The sequence below is a fragment of the Pezoporus wallicus genome, unplaced genomic scaffold (genome assembly GCF_028554395.1).
Source record: "Pezoporus wallicus isolate ANWC-B61680 ecotype Strahan unplaced genomic scaffold, APGP_CSIRO_Pwel_v1 contig_6566, whole genome shotgun sequence".
Taxonomy (NCBI): domain Eukaryota; kingdom Metazoa; phylum Chordata; class Aves; order Psittaciformes; family Psittacidae; genus Pezoporus; species Pezoporus wallicus.
This window is the reverse complement of record NW_026638763.1, coordinates 1,877,779-1,894,569: the sequence shown is the minus strand read 5'-3', so window position 1 is coordinate 1,894,569 and position 16,791 is coordinate 1,877,779. Positions and strand designations below refer to the sequence as shown.

Here is a 16,791-nt window from a genome sequence, read left to right as displayed (position 1 = left end):
CAACCCCTAGAAGCAGTAACCAAGCAGCCCCCAGTTCTTCAGTGGTCAAAGTGAGATCCCCAGGCAAGGGAGCAGGAAAGCCCCCCAGTCTAATGGAGGGAGGGCTGCTTCCCTTTGGATCTGAGCCTTGCTTGCCCTCCCTACTGCCTTTCAGGTGCATCCATGGCTATCGCTGGCTAATTGTCATCCTGCTCTGTTTGGGTGTGCAACAGCCCCCTCCTATCCCTGCACTCTGAGAGGTGCTGGGTGCCACCAGGAACATGGGATTGAACTGTTTTTTTCTCTCTGTTCAAAAGGTCTGTGTGCTTCTGTGAGTTAAGGGGTCTGCCACTAGATCCACACCTTCTTTCAGGAAACATGGAATCATAGAACAGGCTGGGTTGGAAGGGACCTTAAGACCGTGATACATATGTTCAAGTTTACATGCACAGTGTTAAGTTCTTTTGATAAAGGAGAATAAAACTATTTTGTTAGAGTTTCCTTGGTGGCTTTGTGTGTCCTAGGGCTGGTTTCTCTGTAGGCATGTGGAGGGGTGACATCTGTGCTTGTGTGCCTGCAGTGATAGTGCAGGCACTATCACAGCAGGATATCACTGTACCTGGGGACCCCTGCAAGCCTCAAAACAAACCCCAGGATGGTGCTGAGCAGCCAGGGCAGCCCTTAACAGCAGAAATGGAACAGGCCTTTGTCCTCTCAAGATCATGCTGCCACTTGCTTCCCCCATCCATTGCTTGTATATGGCCTGTGGGGGGATCTTTCCTGGTTGTTGTGGTGTCCTAGGGGATAGTGGGCTGGTCCCTAAGCACCAGTGTTGCTGCAAGTATCGATGCTTGTGTTGGACCAGGATGGTGCAAGCTGAACTGGAGTCGCGGAGGCCAAGCCTTTGTTCACAGAACAAGTCCAAGGCTTGGTTTGGCAGGTGAGCCCCCACGGCTCCGGCACAGGATTTGGGAGCCCCACTGCCACCCTTCTCCTGAGAGACACCTCTTGGTACATTCAGTCTTTATTGGTATAAAAGCCTTCAAACCGAAATCATGTAAAAAACAGGGAGGTTTTACAACAAAATGGTCACATCAGGGTCATAAGTTAACAGCTGCAGTAAAAAGGCTCCCAGGAAATTCCCTTTCCGAACGGTGACTCCAGTGGTAAGTGCAGAGATAAAAGCCCCGTTAGGAAGCCCCAGCCTGGCTTGGACCTGCCACAGCTCCCAGCGGGACTGTCCCAAGTCGGGGCAGTGGGAAGGGGCAGGAGGAGCAGGACACATTCAGGAGGTCGGGAGAGAAGGCAGCAGCTCCCAGGGCACAGGAGAGCCTCAGAACCAGCACTGGCATTGTCCCTGCTCCCGGTGTCCTCGGGAAGCCCCACGGCGCTGTGGAGTCTGTTAAGGCACAACTCGAGAATCTGTAAACAGTGGTGCCCCCCTGGGGCATTGCAGAGGGGTTCAAGTAAGGGTGGAAGCGAGGCGGCAGCTCCCTGCGGGGCCTCTCAGCAGCCCGGCTGCGGTGGCACATGGAGCATCCTTGGTCACCTCCTGGCCACGGGGGGCTTCAGGGCCACCTTCGGGGGTGTGCCCCGCTGAGAGACCAAGGCAGGCGATGGTGCAGGGGCTGCTCCTGGTGGCAACTTGTCACTGCACGGGGCCTTGTTCTTCAGGGCTGGGAGAGGCTTGCGGGGTGGCTTCGGCTTCGCCTGTTGAGAGGAGAGACCCAAGGTACACAATCCCAGCCTGGGTTGGGTTGAAAGGACCTTAAAGCTCCTCCACTTCCAACCCCTGCCACGGACAGGGACACCTTCCACTAGAGCAGGTTGCTCCAAGCCCCTGTGTCCCACCTGGCCTTGAACACTGCCACGGATGGGGCAGCCACAGCTTCTCTGGGCACCCTGTGCCAGTGCCTCAGCACCCTCACAGGGAAGAGCTTCTGCCTAAGAGCTCATCTCCATCTCCCCTGTTCTGGCAGGTTAAAGCCATTCCCCTTGTCCTGTCCCTACAGGCCCTTATCCAAAGCCCCCCTCCAGGATTCCTGCAGCCCCTTTAGGCACTGGAGCTGCTCTGAGGTCTCCCCTTAAGGAGCCTTCTCCAGGCTGAACACAAAGTCCTTTGCCTGGGCACCAAGGAGGGATCCAGGCGGGGACTGGGGGCAGAGGACGGCTCTTCCCCCCCGCCAGCATTCATCAGGCACAGGCCCACTCCACCGATGTGCCTCACACACCTGGGGCTGCCAGGCCGGGGGAGGCCGCCCCACCACAAGGTGTTTACCTGCAGGGGCTGGCCTGGAGCCGCTGGAGATTTCACCGGGGGGACCGGAGCCGGCGGCTGCAGAGGCGGCAGGAAGAGGGGTGAGGCCCTGCCCTCCCACCAGCACCCCCAGGCTGCCCGTGCTCCACCCGGGTCCCTCACCTCTGGGGCCGGGCGGCAGGGCCCAAGGGCCCGGGCCCCACGAGGGGCCGCCGTGCTGCTGAGCAGGCTGGGGGGACCGATGTCGCGGTGGGAGAGCGGCTGCCGGGGGCGCCGCGTGTGGCCGCCCTCCGGGAAGAGCGGGTTGGCCAGGCCTGCGGTGGGGCCGCTGGAGCTCCTCCTGTGGGGCACAGGGACGGTGTGGAGCTGCTTCAGACACCCGCTGCGCTCGGCCCCGCCGTGGGGCAGAGGGGGCGGGAAGTACCCTTTCTGGAAGCGCTTTGCCCCCCTGCCTCTGAGGAGCAGGATGCCGCCGCACAGCAGGATGCCGCAGGGCGCCAGCACGGCCAGCACGGCCACCACCACCACGCTGCTGCTCCCTGTGGAGACACGGTCGGAGTCGGGACAGGCATCCCGAGGGATGGAGCAGCACCTGCCGGCACCGCCGCAGGGAGCCAACCCCTCCACGTGGCTGGGGGAGCTGGTGCCGGCTGTGCAAAGGGGGTTCCGTACCTGCCGCCATCCCCGAGATCTGGTGCTCGCAGTAGGGCGCTGCCCAGCCCGGCTCACAGTGACATTCCCGCTTGTGGTTGCACACCTGGGATGAGGGAGGAAGGCATCAGGGCAGTGAGCGTGCTGCAGGAGCCAGGAGCAGTGCTCTAAAAGACCTCACAGCATACCCCATGGTTGTTGCACTTGGCCGAGCAGTTCTTGTTGCCGTAGACCAGGAGGTTCTGGCAGCGCCCGCCATAGCAGACCTGTGGATAGACAGGGTAGCTCTGAGGCTGCCCTGGGTCTCCATGGGGTGATCACCCCCCCCAACCCCCACCCCCCCCGACACCCCAGCATGGCTGCTCACCATCTCCTCTCCACACTTGGCACCAGTGGGCACCAGCCTGAGCTTGGCCACCACCTCGTTGGCATCACTGCTGGCGATGACCGCCTTGCACTTGAAGCGGCCGAAGAAGAGGGAGTAGGAGCCAGCACCAAGGACGGGGCTGGTGTTGTCACTCAGGCACAGCAGCGTGCCGCACTTCACGTCCCTGCGGGAAAGCACCCATGGGAAGCAGCAGCAGCAGCAGCAGCAGCAGGGTTTGATCAACCCTGTGGTGCCAATGCAGACACCACCACCACCCCCCAGACCCTTACTTGGGGCTGCAGGGCCGCTTCCCGTACTCGGTGAGGCAGTGGAGATGAAGGTGTTGCTCACTGTTGTGCTTAAAGCAGACATCAGGAGCCACTTGGGCCTCTGTGGGACACATGGAAAGGGTCACACAAAAGGAGCCAGAGCTCACAGCGGTGCCACTCTTCAGCATCCACAGCCACAGCGCTGGGATACAGGAGGGGACCACAACCAGGCGATGGCCAAGTGAGCCGCGGCTCCAGCACATCACCCAGTACGCGGGGTGAGGATGCTGCGGAGCTGGTACCTGCGCCCCAGAGAGCACGGCACTGCTCGCTGTGTGAGGGACAGGCCCCGTTGTAGCAGTAGCCATTGCCGTTGTGGCAGGAGATGCCATTCTCTTGGAACACATCCTCTGGGCACTCGGCGCTGATCCCGGTGCAGTGCTCGGGCAGGTCACAGTCGTTCTTGCTGGCCCGGCAGAGCACACCAGCAGCCTTCACCTGCACAGGAAAGGGGGTGTCAGTGCTGCCCCAGTGTTCTCATAGCCCCACAGCACACAGGCACCACAGCCAGGCAGCATCCCAAAGATCCAGACACCACCAGGCCTCAGACTGGGTCATCCCATGATTAAATCTCTCCCTTGTGCTCTGCTTTTAGTCTGGAGGGTCTGCCAGAGGGTGCCTGGCTTGCTCCTTGCCCAAGGGTCCTCTTTGTGAGGGTGCTGAGGTGCTGGCACAGGGTGCCCAAGGAAGCTGTGGCTGCCCCATCCCTGGCAGTGTTCAAGGCCAGGTTGGACACAGGGGCTTGGAGAAACCTGCTCTAGTGGAAGGTGTCCCTGCCCGTGGCAGGGGTTGGAACTGGATGAGCTTTAAGGTCCCTTCCAACACAAACCAGGCTGGGATTCTGTGATTCCAACCCTGTCTCTGCACATCAAGGCATTTCTTATGCCTGTATGCAGAAACCAATGTATTTAACTCAACTTTCTTTTGGATGAATGGAATAGAAGAGGTTTCCTGCATCAGGAATGGGCTATGCTGATTGTTCTTCAACACCTTCCATTCTGCACCTAACCTAGCAGAGCTGGTAAGCCTGGGGTCCAGGATGCCAGAAGCAGAGGCTGCTTCACTTCCCCAGACTCTTTCCAGCAGAGATTCTGACTGTCCATGCCGTGAGAGCTGATTCCTCTCCTGAACCATTGTGGGAGAAATCACTCCATTTGGAATCGCTCCATTTGGCTCTGGGCAAAGGAGACTGCTACAGAGGTACCCAGGTTCCCCAACAGGCTATGGATGCACCCTGCCTCCACTGGGAAGCTCTGCAGGAGCTCTAGCTGGACCCCATTGGCACGTACCTTGCAGTCCTGGCAGCATTCCCCCCGGGCACATTCGGCTCCCTCTCTCAGCTGGCAAGTGGTGGCGTTGCAGCAGTTGTCAGAGCACTCCTGCGACACAGGGAGCGACTGGAACCCTCCTGAAACCCCTCTTGAAGGCCCTTTCCTTCCCTTCTGGGGCTTGGAGCAACCTGCTCTAGTGGAAGGTGTCCCTGCCCGTGGCAGGGGTTGGAGCTGGATGAGCTTTAAGGTCCCTTCCAACCCACACCAGTCTGTGATGCTGTGATTGCAAAGATGAGCCTTGGAAAGCACAATGCCCAGGGAAGGGACTTGCACAGCCTTTTCTGAGCCTGAATGATGCCTCTCAGGTCCCCGCCACCCCTGCTCTTCCTGGGCTCTGGGAGCACATCCCTACCTCCGGCACGCCGCAGTCACACTGCTCTCCCCGCTCCACAAACTGGTTCCCGCACACAGGTCCCCCATAGAGCTCGTCTGCCCTGGGGACGTTCAGCAGGCAGCTGGTCCTGGGGTCCCCGAGGAACTGCCACATGTCCTGCTCGCTGCAGCGGCTGAACAGCTTGGGGTAAACCAAGCTGAAGGGGCACAGAAACAAGACAGCCGTGAGCATAGCTGTAAGCCCAAAGGGTCCTCGCACCCAGAAGCCCAGGGAGAAGCTGGAGGGGCCACCAAAGAGACTCAAAGGCACCAACAGACCTTTGGAGTGCAGCTTCGAGTGGAGTGTCCACGTGGACCTGACCATCTCCCAGGCTTCACCCCATCAAGACAGTACTGGAGGACACCTCGAAGTGTTTGCTGCCCAGGTATATTCCCCTGTCTCCTTCACTCACCCAACACTTGCTGCCATGACACAGCCTCCATCAGCTTTGGGTACAGGACAGCGGCAGCCAGCCACGTCTTCATCGTGAGACATCCCCAGGTTGTGCCCCATCTCATGAGCCATGGTGGATGCAGCACCAATGGGATTTGTGCTGTGGTCCTGTGGGACAAGAAGTGCAGTGTGGTTTAAACACCCTCCACAGCACCTCCATGGGGCCACTGGTGCTCTCCAGCTGCTCAGTGTCTGTGATGAGGCCCTGAGTGACATGGGGTAGTGGTGGCCTTGGCAGTGCTGGGGAACGGTTGGACTTGATGACCTTTCCAACCCAGTTGATTCTATTTGTTCCCTAATTGCTGCCATGGTGAGGTAAAGGAAGGCAAAAGCTGGACTTGCTCCCATGGGATGAGCAGCACAACCAGGGTGGTGGCTGAAGAGCAATTGTAAACCAAGTCCCAGCCACTTGGCAGGTGGTGGGAGGTGCCCTGTGCCGCAGAGCTGCTTGGAGAGGCTCTTCAGGGCTCAGCTATACCAGAGCCCTCCACTGGCTTTCCATACTTTGACCCCCTGACACTTTGGGGGGGTGTCCTGGGTTCAGAGATGCCAGGGACCATATCCCTATGGAGGCTAAGAGGAAAGCTGGAGAGCAGCAGAGACCACCCCCCCTGCAGACAATGGGACCATGCTGCCCTTCCCATGCATGCCTGGCCAGTGGGACCCACCTGGTTGACACCACCGGAGTCCCTGGTGCACATCACAAGCTTCTTGGCGAGCCCTACAGTCGTGCCATGGAAGTCTATGCCCCTGTGTGGGATGGAGATGCCACCAAGGCCACCACTGTGTGGCCTGAGCGGCAGCAGGGCCGCAGAACAGTGCGGTGCTATCCCGTACGCTGTCCTTACGTGATGAGCTGGGCATTGTCATGAGGCTTCCTCCGGAGCAGCTCTGCCTCCCGCCAGTGCAGGAAGTTGTCCAGTGTCACCTCTGGGTTGGGGCTGACCACGATCTTGTCCTTGTAGCTCCACACCTCCAGGCCAATCAAGGCCACCCGCAGGCGAAGAGGCTGATAAAGCTGGGGCAGGAGACAGAGGCAGCACTTGGATTTCAGCTACACCAGCAGAGGGAAGGTCCCACTTCCTCCCTTTGGGGAGCCACAGCCAAGCCCAGGACCCCAGGAATGGGTTGCCCAAGGAAGTTGTGAACGCTCCATCCCTGGTGGTGTTCAAGGCCAGGCTGGATAGAGCCTTGGGTGACGTGGTTTAGTGTGAGGTGTCCCTGCCCATGGCAGGGGAATCAGAACTAGATGATTTTAAGGTCCTTTCCAACACAAACCATTTTATGATTCTATGACCCAACCTCACTGTGCAACACCAGCTCTGTCACCCCCTCAATATATAACACAAGATGGGGCGACTATGTAGACAGGGTTTACTTAGGAACTCTGGGCTCCCTCTTGGTCAGTGAAGCCTGCTCCCATGCTGCTGACCAAAGAGGATGAAGCAAGGCAAGCAGAAACCCCACCTTGTTGCATTGCATCCATCACCATCCCCTTGTTAACACCTATTCCAGCCTGGGAGTGGCCAGTCCTCCCAGGGGGGTTACAAGAAGACATTTCAGCTTCCTTTCCTTATGGGAGAGCTGGGATCCAGTTGTCCCATGCTCCTGAGGACCAGGGTGAGCTATCCTGTTGGCCAAGGTATTTGAGATGGGCTCCAGCTCCACCACCCATGCCAGTCCCTCCTCTATCCTCTTCATGCCTGTGCTGGCACTGCAGGAGCTGGAAGGGCAGATCCAGACCCCTGGGCTCACCTTGTCAACATGGTTCACGATTTCCTTCATGCGGTTCTGCACCATGCGCAAGTCCTTGTGTTTCCGGAACTATGGACACAGAGAGATTTCCAGGCTGGCTTCCACCTCCTCGTTGCAGTGGATGAGAGTAAAAGCACAGGCAGCAGCTTGCCCCAGTCCTGCTTACCTCTTCATTGTCCACAACCAGGACCAGCTCCACGTATCGGGGACCTTTGTGTAATGGAGTGGATTTCTGGAAGGGAAGAGGAAAGTGAGCACAAAGAGGGGCCCAGCTCTGTAGCTTGCTAAGCCCTTTTGCGGGATGTGTTGTATCCTAGGGCATCTTCCACTGTTATTCAAGGCTAGTGGGTCTTCTAGCTCTGTTTTCTGATGTTACTTTGCTGGGTATTTCAGTCATCTTCCAACATACATTCCAGTGTCTGAAGGGGGCCTACAAGGATGCTAGAGAGGGACTCACCATCAGGGACTGTAGTCACAGGACAAGAGGTGATGGGTTCAAACTGAAACAGGGGAAGTTCAGGTTGGAGATAAGGCAGAAGCTCTTCCCTGTGAGGGTGCTGAGGTGCTGGCACAGGGTGCCCAGAGAAGCTGTGGCTGCCCCATCCCTGGCAGTGTTCAAGGCCAGGTTGGACACAGGGGCTTGGAGCAACCTGCTCTAGTGGAAGGTGTCCCTGCCTGTGGCAGGGGTTGGAACTGGATGAGCTTTAAGGTCCTTTCCAACCCAAACCATCTATGGTTCTATGATACAAACAAGAACCGAAGACTGCTACTGGAGCAAAGCACAAGACAGATAGGCTTTGCAGGCATCATGGAGCCCATGGGGTAGCAGGATGCTCCTGCTACTGGTACAGTATCTGAGCACTTGCTCCCACCAGAAACTAGGCCACTGGGAGTAACCTGTGTTTAGATACCCAACCAGCAATGCATGGGGAAGGAACATCTCCAGAAGATGTGGGATGACCCCACTCCTCCTCCCCTGGACGTCACAGGATGCAGGCTCTTGCAAACTCAGCTACAGGAAGGAGAAGCAATGCAATCCTTACCCAGCGGTGGAGCTTCATGGCTGCAGGGATTTTTGGCTCGTGGTCGTATTCCAGAGTGGCACCGGGCTCCCGGCATGTCCCACGCTTCCCCCTCAGGTGAGCCGCTCTGTACACTGCATGCAGGCCAGCAGCATCCTCCTCCAGAGGTTCCAGCAGGAACATGGTCCCATTCACCTGGAAAAACCCACTGCCAAGAGAGAAGGTGGTTGTCACATTAGGGAGATACCCAGCACACCTATAAGTGGCTGTGATACAAAACATAGCTGGAAATCCCTGCCCCTTCACAGGTTCCCACAGGCAGATGGGATGAGCTGCAGATCACTAGTGGGATGTGACAGGTTCTTCTGGCCGTGTGGATGAAGCCACACTCAATGCAAAGTCCCTAGCTGCCCCTGGGCAGTGCATGAGGATCCACAGAGGTACAAGAGCTCACAACAGCACAAGGGACTGGATGCCTCTTCCCTACAACCTCGCTTGGCCCAAGAGCACATCCAAGGACGGAGCTGACCTGGGGCATACCATGAGCAATAGGAAATGTACCCACAGCATTTGCTTTCAGAGGCTGCAGAGGCACCATTGGAACAAAAGGACTTTTAGGGAGGCTGGAAACTAGCTGCTGGGCTGGGAGGGAGCAAACTGTGGCACAGCATCTGTGGCTGGTAGCAAGGGAGCATCCTGTGCTTTGGGCAGCAGAGATGTGCCAGGGCTCAGCAAGGAGACCTGCTCAGCACTGCCAGGCCAGGTTTAACACAGAGTTTCTGCTGAGATGCTCTGGATTTCAGAATGCCTTCTGTAAGGTGTCCCATATGCCCTGCCTGCATCATCTTTGTCTCCTGCTCTGCCCATGCACATCTTAACATCAACATGGAGCTGTAGGGACAGGACAGGGGAATGGCTTTCACCTGTGAAGGTGCTGAGGTGCTGGCACAGGGTGCCCAGAGAAGCTGTGGTTGCCCCATCCCAGATTAGATGGGGCTTGGAGCAACCTGCTCTAGTGGAAGGCTGGCAGGGGGTTGGAGCTGGATGAGCTTTAAGGTCCCTTCCAAACCAAGCCATTCAATGGTTCTATGGGTCTAGGAGTTCAGCATGGCTCAGAGGAGATGCCAGCTGCCTGCAAGGCAGTGTATTACCATGAGCACACCTTTGTGCTGCTGGCTGCAGCACTCAGGGGTGAGTTTGCTCTGGTCTGCCCTGGGAATAGAGGAGGGAAATGGAAATGATCCTACCTGAGCCCGCCGCAGGTGCTGATGCTCGCCGCTGAGTTGGCGTGTCCTTGCACGTGGCCCTGATAAAAGCAGTGGTCCTGCCGCCAGCAGAGATGAGAGGTGTGGAGGGGGAATGCATGGCAGGATCCCACAGGAGTGGGAAATCTGCTGTCCCTGGGGCCAGCCCCATACCTGAACATCCGGCTTCTCCGTGACCTCTGTGCCATCGGCCAAGTAGTGCGTCTCGGTGTAGTGCTGCCCCAGCAGTGCCCTGCAGGGTGGGGAAGGGGCATGAGCAGTGACTCCGGGAGAGGGTGGAAAGCAGAGCTTTGGGGATGAGGTTGGGTATGGTGGGCCCATGGCCTCTCCCAGGGGGCTTCGGCAAGGAGGGGTAAACTAAAGGCTAAGGGCTGAGATCGCTGATGAGCGACACCAGGACTTGGAGAACTGATGCTCACAGCGAGCCTCCCCCTGGCCTACCCGCACTCACTTGTTCTTCTCCAGCCTGAGGAGGTACTCCTTGCCTTCAGCACGGATGCTGTAGAGGACACGGTCAGGGTAGATGCTCTGCGTGAAAGATAAAGAACATCAGAGACCTGCTGTCACTAGGAGCAAGAGCTACAGAAGAGAGCCCCTGTCCTACCCAGAAAGGGAATGGAGGGAGTCTACAGTGGAAGGGAGCAGTGGGATAAGGAGCCTGGCTTCCCATCCTGGAGGCATCCAGCAAAAACACAGGATATCAGAAGGGAAGAATTGCATGTGAGCAATACCACAGATCCCTGCACATCCTGAGATAAAGAACAGGTCACCAGCAGTGAAACAGAGTAGCAGTGGTTTCCTGCCTCTGACATGCAGCTGCATGAAACTAGTTTCCTACTCATCAGTCACAGAGGTCCTGTGCTGGGGACTGAGTTCAGCATTACTCACGGGCTGAATCATGAAGATCCCACTGCCCAGCAGCTCTCATTCCTTACCTCTGACCGATCTAACGTACAACACCACAGCTAGAGAATAACCTCCTCTTTTCCTTCATCTCTACTGGGAGTCGATTTTAGTCTCAGCATGTGCTAGATCCCTCAAGCATCACCCTAGTGCTGGTGGAAGGGACCTGAAGGTCCAGCCTCCAGGCACTGTGCTTGGGTCAGGGTGAAGCCCTGAACCCTCAGGATGGAGATTTCTCTCCAGAAGAAACTTCCCTCTGGGATGCTTTGTGCTCTCTACCTGCGGAGCTTAGGCCGCAGACCTCCAGAGGTCCCATCCCACCACAATCATTGAGAGACATGATGCTCCCTTGCATAGTGCCCCACATCAGGCTGCACCCTTGGCACCAGGGACCACTGCAGCACAGAAACCTCTCCTGATAGCATCTCAGCTCTTGCAGAATCCCAGAATAGAGAGCTGAGTGAAAGGCAAAGCAAACACCTCCCAAGGGCCAGCATTCTCCTGGATGAGGTGTGCAGCCTCTCCCCAGGGAGGATGACGGCACTTGCTGTCATATGGTGGCTCAGCATTCCCAGAGGGATGATCTACAGCCCGGCAGGAGCTGGGGCTGAGCGGGAATTCCTGCTGACTCAGCGCCAGTGGGGCCAGATGGGGTTTGCCCATCGCTCAGTTGCCTTCGGTTCTAGCGGAGTTGCATTCCCAACCTAAAGCTATGGGCTGCCTGCCACAAAGCATCCTCTCTGCATGCCAAGTAGGTTGCAATGAGCCTGCCACGCTCATGGATCCTGGGCAAATTCTTCTCTTATGAGCAGTGTCTCCTGCCTGACGTGGCCATTCTGCCCTGTGTCCACCCGCAAAGTGATGCTTTGTTATTGCTGGCAGCGCCGGAGCCAGGAGAGGGCTTAGGGAATGGCAGGAAAGCCTCTGGAAGGGGGTGGTGGTTTCAGGGGCTGCCTGTTGGAGACAACCGCAGGGCAAGTTTAAAATAACACAGTCCTGATAAAGCTCCTCTGAATCAGCCCCTTCCTTATTCACACAGGCTCCAGATGGAAGGGTTTGAAGCACAGCTCAGCCCTGCCCCTGCGCGAGTCCTGTAACCCCATAGTCGTGCTGAGCAAGCAAAGCAGAGCTGTGGCCACAGCACACAGAGAGGAGGGGTTTCTTCCAGACCCAGAGAGCTTGCAGAAGACTGGGATGGGATGCACCATCCCACCCCATACAGGGTGTTTCTTCCCTGGGTAGGAAAAAGCAATGGATCTCACTAGGACAGCAGAAGTGGGGCTCATTGTACCATGCCACAGAACAATAGAATGGTTTGGGTTGGAAGGGACCTTAAAGCTCATCCAGCTCCAACCCTGTGCCATGAGCAGGGGCACCTTCCCCTAGAGCAGGTTGCTCCAAGCCCCTGTGTCCAACCTGGCCTTGAACCCTGCCACGGATTGGGTATTTACCACTTCTTTGGGAACCTGAGAAGTCAAGGTTCACAGTAAAGAGCTTCTTCCTTATATCCAATCTAAACTTCCCCTGTTTTTGTTTTAACCCGTTACCCCTTGTCCTGTCAGTGCAGTCCCTGATGAAGAGTTCCTCCCCAGCATCCCTATAGCCCCCCTTCAGATACTGGAAGGCTGCTAGGAGGTCTCCAAGCAGCCTTCTCTTCTCCAGGCTGAACAGCCCTGACTTTCTCAGCCTGTCTTCATATGGGAGGTGCTCCAGCACCCTGATCATCCTCATGGCCTCCTCTGGACTTGCTCCAACAGCTCCATGTCCTCCTCACGCTGGGGACACCAGAACTGCACCCAGTGCTGCAGGTGGGGTCCCACACATCACAGGAGCTGCAGCACAAGAGAAGGCAGGTCCCTGGGCCACCACTGTCCCTGCTCCTGCCCCATCTGGCCCTAGGGTGTCCTGCTGCTTGGCAGCTTTAGGAGGTCCAAGAACCCCCCAGTCCTAGACTCAATCCTGGTGCCACCAGGCAGACACCGCCCATGGCTGTCCTAAAGCACACAGCTCAATGTCTTCCCCCATGCTGCGGAAAGCAGAGGGATCCCAAGCTGGGTGAGCTCCCCTTTCCGGGAATGGGGGGATTGGTGCAGAGCTGCCCGGAGCGCCCGGCACAGATGGTGTCTCTAAATAGCCTGGGGAATGTTTATCTCGTGGACAAGTTTAGGTTTCTAGAGCAGAGAAAACAGATGCTTTTGGGGAGTGTTTTTGAAGCGAGTTTACCAGGAAGGGGTTGAATCACAGATGAAACGTGCTGTATGAAGAGTTTACAAGGGAATGAATGCCCCCAACCCCTCCATCTCATCAGGTGTTCAAGCTGGTGCCTTTTGCTGCATGAAAACATATTTGGCTCAACTGGCAATGGGGAAAGCATCTTTGAGGTCAAGGCCATCATGCTATGGATGTCAAGCCCAAGCACTCAAACCTCCTGAGTCAAACCCCACATCCTTCCCCCAAATGACAAGGTTTCCCAAGGAAAACAACACTGGCTTCCTTTCATGTGGATTTCTGCAACTTTCTGATTCTTATTTCCCTGTCCCAAAGGACAAAAAAAGCCTCAACTTCAGCAACCACAGCAAGAAAAGTGCTTACAGCTCAGCAAGGCTTTGCACATCCCTCCTTAAGCAAAGACCAGATGTCACAAGATCACTGCAAGGCTACAAGAGGTGGAGCCGCTGGTTAACATCTCTGAAGAAAGCACTGGAGAAAGCAGCCCTCCATCTCTGAGAGCCCACCCTAACAAACACCTGCAGTGCCTGTGTTTGACCCAAAACAGCCCAGGAAAGCTGAGCTCATCGACTGCCTCTAGGGTGGAAGCAATGCAAGAAACTGAGCCACTCTGGCACAGAGCTAAGGGGGTCCAGCTTCAGGCCCACTGCTGTGGTCTCTCAGCTCCAAGCAAGGTGTGGAGCCAGGTTTTGGGAGGCAATGCTACTCACTGGTGGCACAGAGAGGTCCCTCTTCCACCGCGGCACCAGCACCCTGTGTGGCATCACTGTCTCGTACTTCTCAACATGGGTGAGCTTCTCCTCCAGCCCCGCAGCTCCACCTGGGAAAAGTCAAGGGGCTTTGAGCAGGGGTGCCCAACCAAAGAACAACCCAGCCAGCGGGTAATGGAAGTGACGCAGGGAAGAGCTGAAATAGCAAGTCCTGAAGTACCTGCTGGGAATGTAGCTCCCTGATGGGCTCCAGGGATCATAGAATCATAGAAGGGTTTGGGCTGGAAAGGACCTTAAGGTCATCTAGCTTCAACTCACACTAAACCATGTCACCCAAGGCTCTGCACAGCCTGGCCTTGAACGCTGCCAGGGATGGAGCATTTACGCCGTCCAGGAATGCTCCAGCACCCATCACAGCTCAGCACCACACATGGGCGAGCAGGATCCTTCCAGGCTGGAAAGCCCTATGGGGACCCCGATGTGCAAATAAAGGCAGAGTATTTCAGTTCCCCATCTCGATGCCACAGTCTCTGACTTGGCGTCTGGCAGCTGCTGGGGAGGGAGTGTGCTGTGGAGAACGGCTCGTGTCTGGGCTGACTCAGCCCTCCTCCCACCCTCGCCTGTTACCGTGCTCTCCGATAAACCCTTTGCCTTTCCCCCGCGGGAGCCCCGACATCGCCCCGCAGCCGTGCCCCTGCCCCGGGGGTTCGGTGGGGCGGCGGGGCCCGGAGCTTCGGTGCCGGCGCCCACTGCCCCCGGCTGAGTCACCGGCTCCCCGCTCTGCGGGCACCGCAGGCTGGTGGTGACAAATTTCCTCCTCGCTGAGGTTGGTGCCTTTACATAACGGCGGGTGCCCCATCGGGGGTCACCCAGAGCGTGTCCCTCCGCACGAACCCTGCCCTCAGAGCCCCTTTCTCCACCCTTCGCCCTCGAGGGGGCTTGGGGAGGCGATGCCGCCTCATCGCGCCGTGGCCACAGGGCTGAGCGCGGCAGACGGAGCAGGCGAAACCTCGCCGACTTGCGACCCGTCCCCAACAAGCCGCCGCCGCCACACGCAGCTCCTTGTGCATCCCCTCCTGCGCCGCTTCCCACGCGGCTTTCCCCTTAATCCCCGTGGCGAAAAGCATCTTCCCCCGTCTCCCACCTCCAACCCTGCCCCACGGCAGAACCGCCGACCCCTCCGCCTCGGGGGAGCCGGGCTTTTGTTCTGCGACCCCCAAACTTCACTCCCGCCCCGTCGGCGGAGCAGCGCCTGCCTGCGAGCTGCCCCCCCACGCTCACCGTGTCCCGGCGGCGGCAGCAGCAGGAGCAGGACGAGCGCCAGGGCCATAGCTCGGAGGTGCCCGCGATGCTCCGCCGTGCCGGCAGCCCCCGCCCGCCGTGACTCACGGACGGGACGGGGCGGGACGGGGCGGGACGGGGCCGCCCCCCGGCGGGGGGCTCGGTGCGGAGCGGGGCCGGGAGAGGCGGGGGGGGGTCTATGGGGGTATCGGGGAGGCTCCATAGAGCATCGTGGGCTGTCCACGGGGCATCGGAGGGTGTTCGAGAACCACCACCAGGAATGGTTTGTGGGATGTCTGAGCACAAGTGTGATGAGGAACGGCTGAGGGACCTGGGGGGTTCAGTCTGAGAAGAGAAGGCTCAGGGGGGACCTCATTGCTCCCTATAACTGCCTGACAGGAGGATGGAGCCAGGAGGGGCTGGGCTCTGCTCCCAGGGAACAAGGGATGGGACAAGAGGAAACGGCCTCAAGCTGCACCAGGGGCTTTTCCAACCTGGTTGATTCCATGATGCTGTCAGAGGGTGTGCTTGTGGCATCGGAGGCAGGATCCACGGACATTCTGTGGCTTCAGAGAGAGTCTGAAGTCCACAGGCTCCAGGGGCACATCCCGGGCACTGCTGCATTCCACAGGGCGCTGAGGTGGTGACAGTAGGGTGCCAGTGGCAACCGGGGGGCACTGGGCAGCTCCACCTGGCCAGGGACTGTCTGTGGGTATGAATGGAGGGTCCATGGGGCACTGCGGGTGCCTGCCTGGCACCTCTAAGGTGACAGAGGGGCTGGAAAGAACAGGGCAGTGCCCACTGGACATGAAGGGGATGACTGTGGGGCACCAAGGTGCAGCAGGAGCTGAGGGTGGCTGGACTACCAGAGGGCAGTAGCTCAACCTGGGAGACATTGTAAGGTGTTGGTGGGGTGCTGAGATGATGGAGCACTGAGATGATGGAGGGGTCAGGGTCACCATGGGGAATGGAGGTGTGTGTGTGCCATCAGGGCATATCAGTGGGGGACTTGGGACCCTCCTTGATCCCAAAGAATCTGCAGGGCTGGGACTACCATGTGGGAATGATACCGGCTCTGTCATGGAGCTGACTGCTGTCTCCCCTTTGTCCAAAGAACATCCAAGGTTGGAAGGGACCTCTGAAGATCATCTGGTCCAACCTGGTGTGGGGCAGGGAGCCTGGATGAGGTTATCCACTGTTTGTTCAGCTGCCTCTTGAACCCCTCCAGGAATGGGGATTTTACCATGTCCCTGGGGAGGTTCTCCCAGCTGGTGGTTGTTCTCACTCTATTGTATTTCTTAGGTTGAGGTTAAACCTGTCTCGGTGCAACCCATTGCCCCTTGTCTTCTCCATGTGACAACTTGTGAAGAGAGACCCTGCTCCCACAACCATGATGGTTAATATTCCATGGTGTTTCAGGCCAGGACCAGCCAGGAAATGTTGCATTTAGCAAAGGAGTGGGTTGGATGTCAAACTCAACTGTTGCAGAGCTCCAACACCAGGGACAAGCTTCCCCCAAAATGGCACAGAAACCAGCAGAGCCATGCACTGCTCCACTGTCTTTCCCCTTCCTCCTCTCTTCTTTAACTCCCTCCTAAATAGACAAGTTTATTTAGAAAACAACAAATACGAGCTTCACCCTCGACACCCCTCACCACGTCTGCTCCTAACTTGTGCTCATGTGTGAGCAGGATTCCTTGGGATTACTCACAGATGGGTGCCTGGAAATTTGCTGTCAGTTTTAGAATGGAACGTTTCAGAAGTACCCATTATTGCTGCTTCGACTCGGTGCTTGCTGGTTAATGATGGGCCATTAATCTATAAACAGCTTCAGTCCTGATTTAGTTCAAACTGCATGAAAGGAAGATTTCCTGCAGGAGCCACCA

General features: G+C 57.5%; 1 protein-coding gene across 1 annotated transcript; it reads right to left on the bottom strand.

Moving 5' to 3' along the window:
* Positions 1-997: 997 nt before the first annotated feature.
* Positions 998-15,001, bottom strand: ADAM8 (ADAM metallopeptidase domain 8). Its single transcript, XM_057412341.1, has 21 exons — positions 14,906-15,001; positions 13,625-13,734; positions 10,234-10,310; positions 9,936-10,014; positions 9,765-9,841; positions 8,539-8,725; positions 7,662-7,727; positions 7,496-7,564; positions 6,589-6,758; positions 6,409-6,490; positions 5,700-5,848; positions 5,267-5,444; positions 4,873-4,962; positions 3,826-4,021; positions 3,545-3,644; positions 3,255-3,438; positions 3,076-3,153; positions 2,909-2,993; positions 2,661-2,775; positions 2,399-2,576; positions 998-1,689 (listed from the first exon to the last, which is right to left on the bottom strand). Exons 1-21 carry the CDS (start codon positions 14,952-14,954, stop codon positions 1,525-1,527), a joined length of 2,484 nt encoding a protein of 827 aa, XP_057268324.1. The 5' UTR covers positions 14,955-15,001; the 3' UTR covers positions 998-1,524.
* Positions 15,002-16,791: the final 1,790 nt, after the last annotated feature.